This window comes from Chaetomium fimeti (genome assembly GCF_033439085.1).
Source record: "Chaetomium fimeti strain CBS 168.71 chromosome Unknown B0H64scaffold_5, whole genome shotgun sequence".
In the NCBI taxonomy this organism is placed as follows: Eukaryota; Fungi; Ascomycota; class Sordariomycetes; order Sordariales; family Chaetomiaceae; genus Chaetomium; species Chaetomium fimeti.
This window is the reverse complement of record NW_026944333.1, coordinates 1,442,151-1,459,199: the sequence shown is the minus strand read 5'-3', so window position 1 is coordinate 1,459,199 and position 17,049 is coordinate 1,442,151. Positions and strand designations below refer to the sequence as shown.

Below are 17,049 nucleotides of genomic sequence, written 5' to 3'. Positions count from 1 at the left end.
GGTATTGTCCCGCTTCCCGGCGGGGTCTCGCAATACAAGAAAAACGACTGGATGAAGTTCCATCTCAACCCATCTACCCGCACCGGCCCCGACGCATTCAACCAGCGCCGGAGCCGGCTTTGTTTTGGAGCCTCCTACCCCTGACCACACCCTCCCTTCCGAAAGTCTACCCCGGATCCTGTCCGAATCCTTGCACCCATTGACCCTACCTTTCACCAAATCTCTCTCACCCCAAGCGTAGCCAGATCCCATCATGACCGAGAACCTCCCACTACAAAAGAATGCAAGGGAAAGGGTATCCCAGCATCTCGGGCGCAGGACGGGAGGTGCTGGGTCTCCGCCATCTCGGCCATGCGAGGTTGGGTAAAGCGAACGGTAATAACAATGTGCTCTTCCTTGACCACAGCTCGCCCCGGGTATCGGTATTTCGTCCGCAGGTCATTCTACTCAAAGTCCGCCGTGTACGAGAAACCGCGGAACTCTTCCTGCATGGCTTGCGAAAGCACTACACACACAGCAAGTTAGTAGCCAGTTCATTCCATCTAATACTAAAAAGGAAACAAAAAACGTACCAGACTGCACCGGCGTTAGCACGGGCGTCACGCTCGTGAACTCGCTGTCGAAGTTGCTCGTGTCGGTCGCGCTCTTGATCTGCGGCAGGAACGGGGGCGCGATGCGCTTGTGGAAGATGTCGTCCCAGTTGATGTTGCGGAAGAAGGGCTGCGACATGACCTCCTGCGCGTCGGTCGGCCCGCTGCCCAGGCGCTGGTCCGGCTCGCGCGTGAGCAGCTTCTGCAGGATCGACACGCTGTCGCGCGGCATGTGGATCGGGTAGAGCGGCTCGTCCGCCAGGATGGCGTCGTAGATCTCGTCCTCGTCCTCGCCGCGGAACGGCGACTGCTGTAGTAGCATCTGGTAGATCAGCACGCCAAACGCCCACCAGTCGACCGCGCGACCGTATTTCTTGTCAAGCAGAATCTAGTTGTCCTTGTTAGAACAGAAACCTTTGGGTAACGCATACCATCTTTGGGTACATACCTCGGGTGCCATAAACTCGGGGGTACCGCAGAAAGTGCTAGTTGTAGAGCCGTACCACATGTCCTCCTTGCACAACCCGTAATCCGCAACCTTGACGTGGCCGTCGAGTGCGAGAAGGATGTTGTCGAGCTTCAGATCACGGTAGATGACTCCGTTCTCGTGGAAGTACTTGAGTGCCAGGCACACCTCGGCGGCGTAGAACTGAGCCCTCTTGGTCCCGAACTGGCCCCGCTGAATGTGCAACATCAAGTCGCCACCACTAATGTACTCCATGACAAAGTACACTCTCGTTTCGGTTTGGAAGCACGCATGGAGGTTGGCCAGGAAGGGATGCCGCTCGCGGTTGGCAACCAGGAAGACGCGCTTCTCCGACTTGATGCTCTCCACCTCGTCATTCTCGATGATGAATTCCTTTTTAAGCACCTTGATCGCGTACAACTTGCGCGAGCGTTTCGTCTCGGCAAGCATGACCTTACCGAAGTTACCCTTACCGAGGACGGCGAGGAAGTTGAAGTGGTCAAGGCCAATCCGCTGACCCGTGCCGGGATCTGTGGCGGACGGGAGGGGCTTCTTGGTTGGCCCTGGGATCCCCGCTACAGCAGCTACCTGCGGTTCCGCATGGACTGGGGCGGGTTGCGGCTTGGGCGTCGCGACAGGTGCCTGCTGCTGTTGCTGGTACATCTGCTGCTGCGCATACTGCTGTTGGGCAACCTGCTGTGGCGTTGGGCGGGCTTGGGCAGGCGGCTGGCCGGGATGCACGCCGATGTTGGCGTAATCGGCCGGGTTGTATTTGCGCTGCTGTGGCTGCTGCCCGTATGGCTGCTGCTGCTGCTGCTGTGGTGACGCACCGTATTGGTTCTCCTCTTGCTGCGTAGGGCGTCCGTAACCACCGGGAGCACCATAATGCCCGGGGCCAAAGTCCGGAATCTGGCCTGCCTGCGATTGGGTCGGAGTGGTGGGTTTAGGCGACATGGCTGCGGCGGCTGCAGCAGATGCGGTGGTCGAGGAAGTCGAAGGGCGATCTGAGCCGGGGCGTTGTGGCGACGTCTGGGTGTACATGAGCTTCGCAGCTTCCGTCGCCTCGGGGGAGACGACCTGGGACCCGTGGGAGGATGGCGTATAAGAGGCAATTGACGGGCCGCTACTTGGCGTTCCTCGGAGAGTCCGTTCGCTCAGAGACGATGCCTTCTCTTGCCGGGTTTTCTTGGTTGACCTGATTCCCTCTAGAATCTGGTTTGCTACGACCATGGACATGCCACAGAAGTCGGGAACCAGGTGTACACATTGAGCATGGGCCGTGAGAGCGCATTCTGGTGACGTCTGTCAGTTTCTAAAACCAAGTAAAAAAACCAAAAGAATAACCCAAGGCAGTTGTACGTACCCACGCATTTTCTTGAATTCTTCTTGCCAATCGGGAGCATGTAACCGCAGTGGCAGCACCAGCTGGCAGTGAGGTTTGAGAACGGCTGGAAACGATGGGGGATGCGGTGGTTGAGTTTCTCCTCGTCAGGGTCAGTCTCGGCGTTGCTCTTGCTGATACACTTGGTAACGACGTTTGTGTAGCACTTGGTGTGGCATGTGTACTTGCAGTCCTCGCACTGCATGCCGGCTGAGTACTTGAGGAAGTCCCCGCAGAGAGCGCAGCGCATGATGTTGTAGAACTGGCGCTGGACGAACTTGTGGCCGTACATCTCGTGCACCTCCTCCTTGCGCTGACGGACGGCGCCCTTGCGGTTGAGACCAGCATCCATCGGACGGGGCTCCTTGTTCTCCTTGACGAAGTTGAGGCTCAGCTGAATCTGTCCCGTCGGCTCTAGGTTAAACCACGCATCGATCGGCTGCGACACAACGGGAGCGTTTCCGGGCGGCTGCGGCGCAAACGATGGTCCTTGTTGTCCCGGAGACGTCGGGGGGCCGGCGAACTGGGGGCTCTGGGCGCCCATCGGGAACTGAGGGGGTGCACCTCGGGGAGCCGATCCCAGGCGATCTGCCGAAACCCACCCTGTGCTGTTCGTTTCGGCCTCGATCCTCTTCCGACGAAGCTCCTCGACGATGTCGGATATCCTCACCCAGAGAAAGCCGATGGGCAGCGCATGCTCGCCGGGCTTATCGTACACGGTCAACTCGACCTCGTTTGCCTTATCAACGAAGATGTTGTGGAACTCTGCTTCCCATCTGTCGTTCCTGGATGCTCTCGTCCTTGCCATAACGTTATCCTCCACCTTGATCGTCACGAATGTTTCAGGGGCGCGCGAAAATCGGCTCAGGGGAGCGTGGTCGACGTCCTTGACGGCGACGATGCGCACCGAAAGCTGACCGGTGAGGGGCTTTCTCAGATTCGGCATGTTGATACTATCATCTACGAATTTCGGGTTAGCTCCGGCCCTCGGGAGTGCAGCAGACAAACGTACCATCGGGCGAATCTGCGTCCATGTCGATGTGTAACTCTTCGTATCGCTTCAATGCCTGCTTCAACAGCACAATCTTTTGGCCGCTCTCGATTCGCCGGGCGGCAGCATCGGCCTTGCTCTTCTTATCCCCTTCCATCTGGTAGAGCTGAACCATCTTCTCAATGCCTTTGAGGTATTGTTCCTCGACGTTGAGTTTGAACTGAATCTGGGAAAGCATGAGCTGGATTCGGGGACCTAGGTATGGCGTATCGAATTTGATGAGGTCTGCCAGAAGCACATGTCAGCAACCATCAGAGAACCGATTTTGGAGCTGGCTGCTTCGTGGTGTCCTACCAAGCTTGGTAAAATTCGGCCGCGCCTTGGGCACGCCTGAGTTCGGAGGCTGGCCAGGAAATGGCGCCCGGGGAGGCATTAGATCGCCCTGGCCGTACTGCGGATAACCGGAGGCGTCCTTCGGAGGGGGCGCTGGGGGTCCGCCCTCCTCACCCTCCTGCGCCGTATCCCTGAAGGACCCAAGGGTCGACCCTCCGAGCGACATATTTTCGGTCGACTGCCCGAGGCGGCGCATCTGCAGCTCGCGGAGGCGCTCCTCGAAAAACTCAAGGTTGCGACGCCCCTCACGCATTTGGGTGTCGAGTTTGGAGCGGACGGCTTCATTGTTGGTCTGCTGGCGCATAAGATTGGCGGCATTGATAAGGGCCTTTTCGCGCTCGATCTTCTTGGTAATACCCAAGATCTTCTCGTCGTCGTTCATGATGGCGGTGGTGTTGCGCGGCGGGGCGCGCAGGGGAGGGCGGGGTTGTTGGTGATGCTGGAGAAGACCGGGGTAGGAAGAACACGACTTTGTTTTTTCCTCTCCTTTCCTCCCAGCACAAGCAGGGAGTGAGTTGCTCGTGTGCCAGACCCAAGCGAATACCAGTCGCGCGAGAGCGGGCAGCGATGGGTGTTGGGTGTGGCAAGCAGTTGCAGGATGTCGTCAGCGACGAATTATGGCGGGGTTTTTGTGTTTCGCAAATGCTAGCCCTTGTTGATGCAGGACTGGGGTCGTCGTGCCGTGCTTCACAACAACCGGGGTGGTTCGACAGGGAGGCACGGGAAGCTATTGAGTGCCGCCTCGTTTGGATTTGGACCCAAGATATCGTATGGCTCCTGCGAGTGGGTGGGGATGTTGCCTTGGAGGAACGGGACCGGAAACCGGGCCTGAAGGAAGAAAGGGCAACAACAAACAACCTTGCAAACCCCCGAAAGGGAACCTCGGGACGGCGACGGTTGTTTGGGGGGGTGTGGGTTGGGGATGACCTAGGTTTTTCTCTCCCCGAAGCGGTTTTTGAGCACCGTGACCTTTCTGTCGCCCCCTCCACCGTTTTGTTGAGAAAGCAAGATTCCCAAGACGGACTGGTTTCGGCGAGCAGTTGCTCAATCATGGAATTTGCGAGATGGGGGGGTTCTGCGGGGTAGCCCGATGCGGGAAGGTGGGCAACTCGCAGCTTAAACGGATAGCTCCACGGAGGGAAAAAGAACCTTGGGAATTCTTTCGACTTAATGTCGGTAATTTCTCGCAAGGAGGGGAAAGGCTGAAGACTTCAAAACCACCCAACTCATAATTCCATTCCGCCGACACGGGATAGTTGATATTCAAGCGGGGCTGCCACAAGATCGGTTTCGATTGCCGGTTGCCCAGACTCAAGTAAGCCCTACTGCGGACGCTGGTATCAAACCGGTTCATTACTTCATTCCTCCCGGTACCTGCTTATCCTCGTCTTGTTCTCTCTGAGCTTTCCGCACCGGTCTCACCCAGTGCCCGCGCAGGCCAGGAACTCCAGGGTCTTTGTCGAGCTGGGACGAATCGCTCCCATTCCTTGGTAGGACTGACCTGTAGGACTTCGGAGCAGCTCGGTGACCCGACCTATCAGGGCGGCCATTTGCTCTCGGATCAACACGAGATGCCAATCACACACCCGAAGCTGAGGTGAGAGGGACAGCGCAGTTGAGCGGTCGTATCTTATCCTACGATCGACTCAATTGGATGAAGAATTGCCCGGCTGGTTGGGACCTCGCGAGGTTACGTCCAACACAAACAAATAAACCAATGCAACAGAAGCTCAATATACCACAGTTTGCAAGCAAGTGCAGAAGAAGAACACATGCGTCACAGTCCCGTCGAAATGCTAGCATTGTTGGTCTATATGAAAGTACCTATTCAACCGAGGCCCCGTTACCCTGATCGCCCTTGCCGAACTCCGTTTCAATGATACCGAGGTTTTGCGCACGTTGCGCGCCGTTAAACGGTGTACTCCTTTTGGAGCGTCTTCGCAATGGTGTTGAGTCTTTCAACTGTTAGCATGCGTTCGTTCGTTCGGGATCAAGGAGGAAATGAGGTCTTACTGGATGTTGCTCGTGCCCTCGTAAATGGCGCCGATCTTGCTATCGCGCCAGAACTTCTCAGCGAGGCCCTCACGCACGAAGCCCATACCGCCCATCCACTCAACAGCCAGGCCACTCACACGCCCAGCTACCTGCGAGGCATAGAGCTTGGCCATGGCCGCGTCCATAACAAAGTTCTCGCCCGCCTCCTTCTTGCGGGCGGCATTGTACACGAGCGCGCGGGCCGCAGTGATCTCGGTGTAGGACTGCGCGATTTGGTGCTGCATGCCCTGGAACTCGCCTACCAGCTGGCCGAACTGCTTGCGGTCGTTCCACACGTACTTGACAGCATTCTCCCAAGATCCGAGAGCGAGACCCGTCATCTGTGCGCCAATGCCGATGCGGCCCTCGTTCAGCAGCGAGATGGCGTACTTGTACCCCTGGCCCCTCTCGCCGAGAAGGTTCTCCTTGGGCACCTCGACATCGTCAAAGTTGAGCACGCAAGTGCTGCTTGCCTTGATGCCAAGCTTCTTCTCCTTCTTGGCAATGCTGAAGCCCTTCGTGTCCTTGTCGACAATGAAGGCGGTGATCCCCCGGTAGCCTTTGCTGGGATCGAGGTTGGCAAACACGATGAAGAACTCAGCCTCCATGCTGTTGGTGATCCACATTTTGCTGCCGTTGATCTTGAACCCGCTCTCCGTCTCGGTGGCTTTCGTTGCGAGAGCAAACGCATCAGAGCCGCTGACGGGCTCCGACAAGCAGAAGGACCCCACGGTGTTGGTCGCAAGGCGGGGAAGATACTTCTTCTTGAGCGACTCGCTACCCCACTTGATCACGGCCGTGTTGACCAGTGTGTTGTGTACATCCACCATGACCGACACAGAGGGGTCGACACGGGCGAGCTCCTCAATCCCGACGATGGCGGCGGTAAAGTTCATGCCCGCACCCCCGTACTCCTCGGGGATTTCGATACCCATAAGGCCCTGCTCGAACAGCTGCTCCACGACTGTTGGGTCCATCTGTTCCGCCTCATCCATGTCGCGTACCTTGGGCAGGATCACGTCGTTGGCGAACTTCTGTACCGTCTCGGCCATGGCCGTCTCGACCTCGGAGAAATGTGTAATAGGTGTTGGGGCAACATCAGCAAGGTTGGGGTCCCGGCGGGAGGCGGTTGTGGAAAGGGGGCGGGTGCTGCCAGGGAGAACATAATACATTAGCCATCAGTGTATCAAGCACCTCCCGCCGCCAACATCCTCGACCGGTGTTGTCGGGGCTTGGTCATGGGGAAGTTCAAAACTCACCATTGGGCAACAAACGGCTGCCGTATCCTGGGAGCGGACACGGCCACACTCCTCCGCACCGCAGGGCGCAATGCTCTAGCGAACGATCTCATCTTGCGAGTTCAATGGGATGGTGGGGCACAACGGGGTAAGAACGGGCAGGGCCTGTAAGTGAAGAAAGAAGGAAATAACGCCTGTTATCAGGTACGGAATCTAGACGCTTTACGGTGATCCGAGATGGGTTTCGGTTACGGTGTCCCAGAAAGGATATCTTGACGGCAGTCAGCGGTTTTAGACGGCCGAAGGGGAGAGTTCCTCAGTGCGCCGTCTCAGCGGCAACGAAGCCGAGGTTACCTCCCCGAGAAGCGCAACGGCTTCCCCACACAACGCATTGCCGCCCGCAAGCAGGGATGCGAAATCGCCATGTGACTCGCGTTGGCCGATCGAGCTTCCCCACTAAACCGACAATTGCCGCTCGAGCACGTGCAGATCCCCGTGACCTCAAAAGTTCCAGAAGCTCCACTCAATTCTGCATTCACTGCTCCGATCCGAAGTTGGATCGACGACGACGACGACGTGCTGGATCGGGCCCTCCGTCGTGCCAGTAACACCACGACGACCACAATCATGGCGACGGCCTTCCTCCGCAGCCTAGTGCTCCGGCCAGCACTCCGGCCAACACTAGCCAAGCCTGCCACCCCGACCCCGATCGCCCGCGCATTCTCGACGACGCCGTGCCAAAGCGCGACCCTCAACCAAGTCCTCCGAGTACGCACCCTACCCCCACCCGCCAAACCCCAATCCCACCCCAACCCACCGCCCAAATTCTAATTCCTATCCTCCCCCGGAAAACAGGGCTGCCGCAAGCAGCAGCGCGCGCGCCACGCCGTCTCCCCCGCGTTGTCGGCGATCAAGGCGCCCGAGCTCAAGGGCGTGTGCGTCAAGGTGGGCATCACCAAGCCCAAGAAGCCCAACTCGGGCGAGCGCAAGACGGCGCGTGTGCGCCTGTCGACGGGCAAGGTCATCACGGCGTACATCCCCGGCGAGGGCCACAACATCCAGCAGCACAGCGTCGTGCTCGTGCGCGGCGGCCGCAGCCAGGACTGCCCCGGTGTGCGGTACCATTTGGTGAGGGGGGCGTTGGATTTGGTGAGTTTGGATTTTTGATTCCTTTTCTTTTTCTCCCCTCTCTCGAAGATGGGGGGTTGCCGGGACGCAAGATGGCTGACTGGGACTTTCTAGGGTGGTGTTGGCAGTCGGATGAGCAGCAGGAGTAAATACGGGACGAAGAAGCCGAAGAAGGCGTCGGTTGGTTAAAAGGTCTACCAGAACGGCGTTGGGTGGGATAATAGACAGCGGGCGAGCACCTTAGTGGTGTACCCTGGGAGCAGACACACTGTACCATATCCTGTATAATCCATAAGTAGCCCAGAGTTCACGGCGGGTTCAACAATCTCGTTTTGCTGGATGACACGTGAAGCACGAACACACACCTTGACTTGGGGGTCTCTTAGGAAGTTACCGCGACCATACGGTCAGCGGTACACGATGCAGAATTGCTATAAAGAACGTCTAAATTTCATCATCATGGAACCCAGATAAGAATACAAAAATATGTACGACGGAAGCAGCACTGCCAGCATTTGCCGCTGGTCAGCACACTTGAGCGGCGACTCGCACCGCCCCTTACCCCTTTGTAGATCTGACAATGCCCAAATTGCATGGCCCCATGACGCCCTCCTAACCCTCCAAGTCATCGTACCTGTTCCGGTCTAGGACTCAGATTTCATGAAGCAAGAAAATCCTCTTTTGATAAGGATGACATGGCCAAGCAAATTGGCAAACATGATGCGGGGACTGAGTTGATGCATCATCCGATCAGTCTTTTCCCTCCTGATCCCAACCCTCGGGCTTTTCCATGTTGTTAATCTCAAAGAACTTGGATGTGCCTGTTGGAACACGTGTTAGCAGTGCGCCCATCAGACGCGAAAACTTGGTTAATCTCTTACAGGAATAGCCCTTCCAGTCAAAGTTCTCGTCAGGGTTACAGTGGCACTTCAGATCCGTCCGCGTCTTCTGACCCGTCGGGCAGTGGGTGAAGGGCACGTGGAAATAGGCAATATCGTTGAAGAAGTGGATCTCCTCCTTGGACAGCATCAGGCCGGCCGCGATAGAGTGCACCGGCGCGTCGCCCCAGCGTTCGTAGAAGAAGCCGCCGTCTTGGTCCAGGCTTTCGAAAAAGTCGATGTACGCCTTGGAGCGCAGCCAGTTCAGATTGCCGATCTCGAAGTTGGACCACTGGGGAAAATGTTAGAAGGAAGGGGGATGGGTTGAATGAATGGCCAGGGACAGCTTACAAAGTGACACTTGTTGTAGGTTTCGCCGCCGTCATCGCTCAGGAATCCCATCGAATTCCCCGAGACGATATGCTCCGGGTGGTTCTTGATGAACTTCTTTGTGCTGTCCCAGAGCGTCGGGATGGTCTCGTGGTACTCGTACAAACTAAGTACGAAGCTGTACTTCTTTTTGTTCTCGTGCATGTAACGGAAGGGGTCGTAGTGAACGTCGCAGAAAAGCTCAACGCTCGGCTCAACACGCCAATAGTACTCGTAGTTCATCATGAGCTCCTGTCGGAAGAAAAATCCCGACTCGAAGCGGCACATGTGACGGTAGCTGATGCTGTCGCCGTAGATGATCTTGCGTTCCTTCATGTCCTCGCGCACCTTCGCCGCCTTGTCCTGGTCGATCCACTCCGGGAAGGACCAGTGCTCCTGGGGAATCAGTCCGTAGTGGGTTTTGCCGGATACGAGCGAGCTCGTAACTGTCTTGAACGTGTCGTCGAATGGCTTGTCGTTCAGGAAGACCCAGTCGTAGTTGTACCGCCGGTTGAAACGGTCCTCGACCTGGCGGATCGACTTGGCAATCTCCCACACATCCGAGTTGCGTGCCAGCGTCACGAACGTGGCATTCATCCGCGGGCCCTCTCTGATACCCGCCAACTCGTCCCAGCCTGGATCGTTCGGGGTCATCGCCATGGGAAACTTAGAGGCGTCATAAGTCGTCTTGACCTTGGCTTCGTTCGGGGAAGGCTCCGTCGCAGTCGAATCGCTGGTGCCATCGCCCGGTGACTTTGCGGTGGGAATGTGTGCCCTCAGCGTGGTGACGTCTGCTGAGTTCGACACAAAGTAAAATACTGAGAGGATCTGGCGCCTTGTCAGTGCCGTCCGGCAGCCACGCCACGACACACCAACGGAGGGGGGCACTCACGAAGAAAGCCACAAGGATGTAGCGCACGTAGCGCGCGCTTCCGGCGGCCATGGTGAAGAATATCAATCAACCCGGAGGTTGCTAATACCCAGATAGTCTGGGAAGAATGGGAAAAAGTCGGCCTTTTGACCTTTCCAGGGCGTTTCGGTGTCCCAAGCGTGAATCGGTTATTGGTGGCGAGCTGGCACGGCCAAAGATCGCCGGGTATTGGTGGGGGGGACGTCGCGTCCACAAATAAAGTGTCGCTTGAACTACTCGGTCATTATTGTCTGCTCCTCAATCAAGCCGCCCTTGATTGACCCTCAAAACTGGGAGGGAGACAGGGAGACGAAAGGTGCCGGTAAGAAAGTAACTTGGTGTTGGTAAGAAAACGGCTCTCGGATTCGAAAACCCAGCCGCAATGTCACTGATTGAACTCAGAATCCCCTGGTCGGGAGAACACCACGCTAAATCTTGAGCACCAGTCTCGGCTTGGCGGATTGTGTAACCGACTAACAGGACAAAGCTGAGTGGCATCCGCGGAGATTTAGTGGAAGACTTCCAGACAGTTATCAGCCATGTCGTAATCTCGTATTGCGGAGACCCCTGCGTTCCTCGAATCCTGACGCACGAGCTTGTGAGGCACGAAATGCCCGACAACCTACCGGTGCCCCTGGCTCGCCGCTGAGCGCCGTCGTGGGAACAGGTACTTGACCCATTTTCGGTGTCACACGGACGAGAATTAGGTCAACGGCGGTCGTCCGACACAACAGGCTGCGGCTACCGGTTCTCACAATGTCCAAATTTAAACGCTGGCCCGGCACGCTGCTGCAGGGGGCCAAGGCACGAGACCGCATTCCCGGGTCGGGTTGCATGCTCAGGGCACTTAATGAGAGTGGCTCCCATCGGGGTCTCCCAGAACGGGGATACGACGGCCAGCCAAGTTACCCCGAGCATCTTTGCTCATTAACTGGAGGAGATGTGTGAGACGAAGAGGGAAAGAAAAAAAAAGGGTCGTTGTCGTGGGTATTCGTCCAAAGGGAGGAACGCAAAAGGGCCGGGAAACATTCAAGTCGGGAATGTTGGCAAATGCCGGTTTGGTGACCATATTTAATTGAAATATTTGCGACTCTGCGTAACTACTGTGTACGACCAAGCGGCTTTTCGTTTACAACTCAGCGACCAAGCACAGAAGAATGGTAACGAAATGTTCGACAAGTCCGTGGAGGAGCGGGCTACCATGTAACTAAGGCTTTGGTGGGCGTTCCGACTAACTTCGTTCGCCTGTCGGTGATGGGGGGCTCGAGAATCTCTGCCGTCTTCAAAAGGCTGGGCATGAGTGCCCCGGATGGAAATGTCCAAATAAAGCCCCTGGGGGAGGTAGGTGATGGGCTTGCTTGGCATATCGTGGTTCGAACCCCACCCAGCCAGACCGACCGACTCACGCCGATTGGTTTATCGGATAATTCTGTCTGCATCCCACTTCGCCCACTTCCACGAGCTGTTGCTTCTCGCCAGCGAGCTCGACCCACAAGCGAACTCCATCTCCAAAGTTGGCCTCATTTAGGTTGCGACGCATCTTGTGTGACACTTTCTTCCTTCACCTCCGGCACACAAAGCGCCGTATCTGACCTTTGCAAGCCATTCGGAGCGTCCCGCGCATCGCCATCATTCTGCGGCATTCCTGCGCTTGGAACCGTCGTCCGCTTCTGGAGTCAAGTCGCGTTGATTAAACCACAATGTCACTTGACCGATTCAACCAAGCCGATATTCTTACATCCCTCGCTGTGAGTAATTAGCTGCGTCGGACGTATCAGGATTTTGCGCGCTGTGCCGGTACACTGCCCGCTCCTCGCCGATCGTCGCGATTCCCCGCCCTGATCCGTGACCCCGCGAATATTACCATTTCCCGGCTCGGACTGCTCGAAGATTGTGGACTAATATTTTCAATAGTAACCCTTTACGCGTTCTCAATCAATAGCTAAACGCCGTAACCATGTCGTTCTTCGGCTTCGATTCTAACCGCCACAACCCCGCGGCGACCGGGTTCTCGCAAGCCCATAATCCCTTTGCCGGACTGTCGAACCGCGAAGACGAGGGCGATGCGCTAGAGTTCGAGGAAACCTACGATGGGCTTGGTGACCACCTGGATGAGACAGGCGATGCCTTCAATGACGATACATTCGGTGACACTGCCGGTCTCGATACCAGGCCAGTAGGCAAGGATTTCGACTTCTTTAATACTACCGCCAAGGTCGCCGATGCCATCGAAGAGGAGCATGTTCGCTTCACGCGACAGCAACCCGCTACTAGGGCTCCGCAGCCGGCGTATCAAGCTCCAGCACACGCTGCCCCTCAGCAACATGCTGCCGGTCAATCATCCTATGGTTATTATCCCCAGCCCGCTGCCTACAAACCGGCTCGGACTGGCTATGAAAAGTACAGCGCCGAGCCGGTAGCTGAACTACAGGTTGATGCCGCTCTTTGGGGAGTCGCGCCGAAGAAACAGCCTCAGCCAGCTCCCGCTGCCTCCCCGGCGCCCGTGCCCGCAGCGGCGCCGAGTCGAAAGGTGCTAAGTCTAGAAGAGGTCGAAGCTCAGATGCGAGCTCAGGCCAAGAAGTCCGCGCAGCAGGCTACGCCGTCCCCGGCGCCTCCGGCAGCTGCCATTCCGGCTAGTTCCCAGGCGCAAGTCCCACCGATGCACTATGACCAAGCGTATCAGTTCCCGCAGCACCAAGCCCCACCGCAAACTGAGCATCCGGGCCAAGACCAAGCTGCTGCTCATGGACACGGACATTCCGTCACTATCCTGCAGAGGCCCGCTTCCAAGCAAGCTCCTTCTCCGCAACCACCAACTCAGCCTGCAGCGCATCTGCGCCAGCAGCAGTCATCTTCTATGCAGCCAACGCAGATTTTGCAGAACCCCAACCGCGTCTCTGGAGATACCCCTAAAGTCGGGGTGCGTCAGCATCCTACCCCGACAATGCCGGCGAGTTACCCAGCCCATCCTGTCCATAGACAGCAGGGGTCGTTTTCACGCCAACCGCAAATCATCACTCATCCGTCCCAGTTGGCTCAGCTGAGTGAAGAGGAAAAGGCGGCGTACCTCGAGCAGGAGGCGAAGAGAGCCAAGCGCAACCACAAAATATTCCTCATGTCCCGCGACAATGGCATCATGACACCCCAGGACAAGAGTTTTGTGACTCGGATTCAGCTTCAACAACTTGTGGCCGCCACCGGCAACCCGAATGAACACGGCACCGACGAGTCTCTAGCTGAGGACTTTTACTACCAGGTCCACAGCCAGATCCAGGGCAGCCAGCGCCAGCATCCCAACCAGCCGCTCAACAACTTTGCGCAGACTTATCTCTTCCAGACTGGGAGTCGCCAGGGCGGCATGCGTCGTCACCACCGCGGACCCGAGAACCACATGCAGCGCATGGAACAGCAGGTCCAGCGCGCTGTCGAGGCAGCCAAAAATAAACCCAAGAACAAGCAGCTCGTGATTGAGGGCAGCCTCGGGAAGATCTCGTTCAGCAATGCCAAAACCCCCAAGCCGCTTCTCAACATCAAGCGCGCTGAGAGCACCACCGAGGCCAACCGCCCTGCGAGCGCGCATAGGCACATCGCCCACGATGGTGACAGGAAGACTGACCTGCGCTCAATCGAACGCATCTACACAACGCTTATGCAAATGGAGGATCACGACCGAAACATGCCGCCGCCTCCCGCAAATGACGCCGACACGGAGGCCATCCAGAAGTTCGTTACCTGGAATAGCGAAGCGCAGATTCTCAACAACCAGCTCTGGGACAGCCTCCGGATTCACGACCATCCTGACAACGGTCGTGTCCATCCCTTCATTGCCCTTTTCTCGTACACCAAGGGCATGAAGGCGATGCAACGTATTTCCCGCCATCTTACCCATGAGCAGCGCACGACGATCCTCACACTTATCCTCGTGAACCTCGACAATCTCGAGGTTGTACGCAACGCTCAGGTGACGCCTGAGGTAATGCAGTTAAACGCTGCCATGCGTGAGAACGTGGAGCTATTTTCCGTTTCCGTCATGTCGACTCTGTTCACCATCTTGAACGAGCTCGACGTGGACCTTGTTGCCGGCATGCTCGGCCTTGTCTGCACTCGCAACGTCGATGTCATCTCTAAGAGCAGAATCGGTGCTTCCATGCTCACCATGATCCTGAGCCGCGCCGAGATTATTAAGCACGGCGGAGGCGGCAATGAGCAGGCCTGGCGCTCATGGTACGTGTCCCCTTCTTTCCTGCTATGCTCAGTCTGCTAACCATTTCCAGGGATGCCACCCACACGCAGTTCTTCGATCTAATCGAACCCTCGCTCCCCCACACCTTCCCGGGCCCCGTCACCGCGGGTGACGATATCTACGTCTGGCAACTCTTAGCCGCGCTCGGAATCGGTGCCAGCCCCGATCAGCAGCAGAGACTAGTCTTGGCCGTCAAGGATCGTGTGATGGACACCGTCGCGCTTTCCAACACGCTTCCCCAGGACTTGGCTGCCCAGCGTCTCCAGAACGTCAACCTCTTCATGCGCTCTATTGGCTTGGACGTTGAGCTGCTTCAGTAGTAGTTCCGCACGAATCATGCAAACATGACGGCAAGGTCATGGACGGGATGGGCACCTGCGCCCTATTTATTTGAAGTTACGGCTTGCTAGGTATCAGGCTCGCAAGGCAGGAAATGGCTGTCGAACGGATGCGACAATTGATTTAGGATGTCATCAAGGCCGAGTTGGCATTCGGGATGTTTGATGTATGGCGTTCTGTCGAGCTCACAAAATGAGTGAGTTGAGGGGAAAAGCAGCATATTGATCTTGTATGGTATATGTGCACAGTAAGAGGGGAGGGGCATTGAATTGGAGCGTTTTCTTTCCTCTATCTACATCTCATGCACGCAGTAGTTATTATTGTTTACATCCCAATCCATTGTGAATGAATCATGCGGCCGAAACTCCTAGCAATGCAGGTTTCTAAGGATCACTCCTTGTTTAGTCTTCTTACACACGCTCCAAACCTCGCAATTAGTCTATCTCCATCGCACTGCCCTTAGTCGCTCCCTTTCTAGTACTTCTCCTCGCACCAGAGGCAGCAGCCGCTGCGCCCCTACCAGCCCGAACAGGCTGCTTCAGCCCATCGGTTGGTTGCTCTTCCGTCTTGACCACTGCCTGCTTTCCCTTAGCCACCCCCTTCACATCTGCCTTCTCCCTTTCCGTGACGGGGTCCCCCATCCCACTAACCGCCCGCAGCAGTTCCTCCTCCCCCCAATCCGTCTTCAACCACGACACCTTCTCCACCAAATCCGCCGCGCCACTCTCATCAACATCCCCCCCCGCCTCGGCAGCAGCAGCGCCAGCAACCTCCTTCCCCTTCCCCTTCCCCTTCCCCTTCCCCTTCCCCTTCCCCGCCCCAGCCTCCCCATCCCCATCCCCATCACCGCCCTCCGCCGCAGTAGCAGCAGCAGCAGCACCACCACCACCACCACCACCCGACCGCAACAACAAACACTCATTATACGCCTCCCACGCCAACTCGGCCTCGTCATGCACCCACTCCATGCGCTGCCAGGCCTCCGTCTGCACGCTGCGCAGCCGGTCCGCCATCGTCTCCGTCGACACCCCGCCGTCCGCGTCCATCGCCGACTTGATCGTCATGTGGATCGCCCGCCCGCCCGCGCCGCCACCAGCGGCCTTGTCCGCGCCCCCGCCCGCGCCGCCGGGAGTGGTGGAGTGGTTGGGTCCGCCGCCGCCGCCGCCGCTGGCTGGGCCCCGCGCGAGGCGCTCTTGTTCGGTGGCCGCGTCGAGGTGGTGCGGGACGGGGCGGAGGTGGACGACCGAGGATACGGGGGTGAGGTGTAGGTTTTCTGGGGGTGGGGGGTGGGTGGTTAGTGGTGGTGGGTTTGTGAGGAAGGGGGGGAAAAGGGGAGGGGGTGGTGGATGGATGGCTTACTCCCTTGAAAGACGCCGATCATGTGGCGGGTGTTTTCTTCCTCAGCGCTGCGGACGCCGCCGTAGGTTTGGTTGCGCAGGACCTTGTCTTGCCGCGCTGCCTCAGCCCAGTTGAGCGGGGGTGGTTCGTCGTCGGCGCCGGCACCGCCCCGGCGGCCCCTGGCGCCCGTGGACGTCGCGACGATGTTGAACCCGCCGGCTAGACCCAGACTGCCGCCCTTCTTGGCATCCATGGACTTTTGCAACGACGTACCCCACGCCATGCCCTTGTTCCGGTCGTAGGCCTCGGTCGTGTCGATGGGCACGTCGACCTCGTACATGCCGGTGCCGGGCTTTGTTCGCAGCTCGCTGATTCGCGGTACCCGGATTTGGGCCGGATCTTGGGCGGTTTTGGTTACATATTGTAGAACGACGAGGTTCCGGTGCTCGGGGAGGGTCGGCTTGATGAAGACGGAATAGTTCGCAACGACGGGGTCGTCATCGTCAGCGGCTGGTGCGCCTTGAGGCTGGTGAGTGGACGACATGGAATGAGGTGCCAATCCAAAAGGTACACGCGTAGAATTTGTAGTAGTAATTAAAGACCGATTGGTGGGAGTGGCAACTTGGAGGTAAAAAGGGTTATATTGTGTGTATGCCCGACTTCTGTAATCTGTAGACTTGCACGATTTCTCTGTCACAAGCAGTTCGCAGTGCCCCGCGATGCTGGAAATTTTAGCGGGGCAAGCTCAGCG

At 57.3% G+C, this 17,049-nt stretch overlaps 7 protein-coding genes across 7 annotated transcripts; 2 read left to right on the top strand and 5 right to left on the bottom strand.

Moving 5' to 3' along the window:
- Positions 1–650: 650 nt before the first annotated feature.
- On the bottom strand, positions 651–2,407 carry B0H64DRAFT_182927 (kinase-like domain-containing protein). Its single transcript, XM_062798944.1, has one exon. It carries the CDS (start codon positions 2,290–2,292, stop codon positions 979–981), a length of 1,314 nt encoding a protein of 437 aa, XP_062657757.1. The 5' UTR covers positions 2,293–2,407; the 3' UTR covers positions 651–978.
- A 1,588-nt stretch (positions 2,408–3,995) lies between these two features.
- Positions 3,996–5,318, bottom strand: B0H64DRAFT_182964 (uncharacterized protein). Its single transcript, XM_062798945.1, has one exon. The coding sequence runs from the start codon at positions 4,871–4,873 to the stop codon at positions 4,103–4,105; it is 771 nt and encodes a 256-aa protein (XP_062657756.1). The 5' UTR covers positions 4,874–5,318; the 3' UTR covers positions 3,996–4,102.
- A 277-nt stretch (positions 5,319–5,595) lies between these two features.
- B0H64DRAFT_400196 (acyl-CoA dehydrogenase/oxidase) lies at positions 5,596–7,476 on the bottom strand. Its single transcript, XM_062804046.1, has 3 exons — positions 7,115–7,476; positions 5,835–7,004; positions 5,596–5,776 (listed from the first exon to the last, which is right to left on the bottom strand). The coding sequence occupies exons 1-3, from the start codon at positions 7,204–7,206 to the stop codon at positions 5,731–5,733; spliced, it is 1,308 nt and encodes a 435-aa protein (XP_062657755.1). The 5' UTR covers positions 7,207–7,476; the 3' UTR covers positions 5,596–5,730.
- Positions 7,477–7,646: 170 nt separating this feature from the next.
- Positions 7,647–8,546, top strand: B0H64DRAFT_400194 (uncharacterized protein). The gene is made up of 3 exons (XM_062804045.1): positions 7,647–7,861; positions 7,949–8,242; positions 8,336–8,546. Exons 1-3 carry the CDS (start codon positions 7,721–7,723, stop codon positions 8,408–8,410), a joined length of 510 nt encoding a protein of 169 aa, XP_062657754.1. The 5' UTR covers positions 7,647–7,720; the 3' UTR covers positions 8,411–8,546.
- A 374-nt stretch (positions 8,547–8,920) lies between these two features.
- Positions 8,921–10,661, bottom strand: B0H64DRAFT_182907 (nucleotide-diphospho-sugar transferase). The gene is made up of 4 exons (XM_062798943.1): positions 10,361–10,661; positions 9,451–10,296; positions 9,103–9,391; positions 8,921–9,042 (listed from the first exon to the last, which is right to left on the bottom strand). The coding sequence occupies exons 1-4, from the start codon at positions 10,409–10,411 to the stop codon at positions 8,972–8,974; spliced, it is 1,257 nt and encodes a 418-aa protein (XP_062657753.1). The 5' UTR covers positions 10,412–10,661; the 3' UTR covers positions 8,921–8,971.
- Positions 10,662–12,335: 1,674 nt separating this feature from the next.
- On the top strand, positions 12,336–14,941 carry B0H64DRAFT_325258 (topoisomerase II-associated protein PAT1; the record flags this gene model as incomplete). The annotated part of the gene is made up of 2 exons (XM_062800692.1): positions 12,336–14,602; positions 14,653–14,941. 2 exons carry the CDS (start codon positions 12,336–12,338, stop codon positions 14,939–14,941), a joined length of 2,556 nt encoding a protein of 851 aa, XP_062657752.1.
- A 357-nt stretch (positions 14,942–15,298) lies between these two features.
- On the bottom strand, positions 15,299–17,033 carry B0H64DRAFT_475731 (Sin-like protein conserved region-domain-containing protein). Its single transcript, XM_062808118.1, has 2 exons — positions 16,320–17,033; positions 15,299–16,233 (listed from the first exon to the last, which is right to left on the bottom strand). Exons 1-2 carry the CDS (start codon positions 16,840–16,842, stop codon positions 15,395–15,397), a joined length of 1,362 nt encoding a protein of 453 aa, XP_062657751.1. The 5' UTR covers positions 16,843–17,033; the 3' UTR covers positions 15,299–15,394.
- Positions 17,034–17,049: the final 16 nt, after the last annotated feature.

Bases quoted from the DNA above. Each gene is read 5' to 3' on its own strand.
- B0H64DRAFT_182907 (XM_062798943.1), bottom strand. From the start codon at position 10,411: ATGGCCGCCGGAAGCGCGCGCTACGTGCGCTACATCCTTGTGGCTTTC. The intron at 10,297-10,360 runs GTGAGTGCCCCC...ACAAGGCGCCAG, and splicing joins ACATCCTTGTGGCTTTCTTC to ATCCTCTCAGTATTTTACTT. The intron at 9,043-9,102 runs GTAAGAGATTAA...GTGTTCCAACAG, and splicing joins TGACTGGAAGGGCTATTCCT to GCACATCCAAGTTCTTTGAG.
- B0H64DRAFT_400194 (XM_062804045.1), top strand. From the start codon at position 7,721: ATGGCGACGGCCTTCCTCCGCAGCCTAGTGCTCCGGCCAGCACTCCGG. The intron at 7,862-7,948 runs GTACGCACCCTA...CCCGGAAAACAG, and splicing joins CCCTCAACCAAGTCCTCCGA to GGCTGCCGCAAGCAGCAGCG. The intron at 8,243-8,335 runs GTGAGTTTGGAT...GGGACTTTCTAG, and splicing joins TGAGGGGGGCGTTGGATTTG to GGTGGTGTTGGCAGTCGGAT.
- B0H64DRAFT_400196 (XM_062804046.1), bottom strand. From the start codon at position 7,206: ATGAGATCGTTCGCTAGAGCATTGCGCCCTGCGGTGCGGAGGAGTGTG. The intron at 7,005-7,114 runs GTGAGTTTTGAA...TCTCCCTGGCAG, and splicing joins CAGCCGTTTGTTGCCCAATG to CACCCGCCCCCTTTCCACAA. The intron at 5,777-5,834 runs GTAAGACCTCAT...AACAGTTGAAAG, and splicing joins GAGGGCACGAGCAACATCCA to ACTCAACACCATTGCGAAGA.
- B0H64DRAFT_182964 (XM_062798945.1), bottom strand. From the start codon at position 4,873: ATGATTGAGCAACTGCTCGCCGAAACCAGTCCGTCTTGGGAATCTTGC.
- B0H64DRAFT_182927 (XM_062798944.1), bottom strand. From the start codon at position 2,292: ATGTCCATGGTCGTAGCAAACCAGATTCTAGAGGGAATCAGGTCAACC.
- B0H64DRAFT_475731 (XM_062808118.1), bottom strand. From the start codon at position 16,842: ATGTCGTCCACTCACCAGCCTCAAGGCGCACCAGCCGCTGACGATGAC. The intron at 16,234-16,319 runs GTAAGCCATCCA...CCCCACCCCCAG, and splicing joins GATCGGCGTCTTTCAAGGGA to AAAACCTACACCTCACCCCC.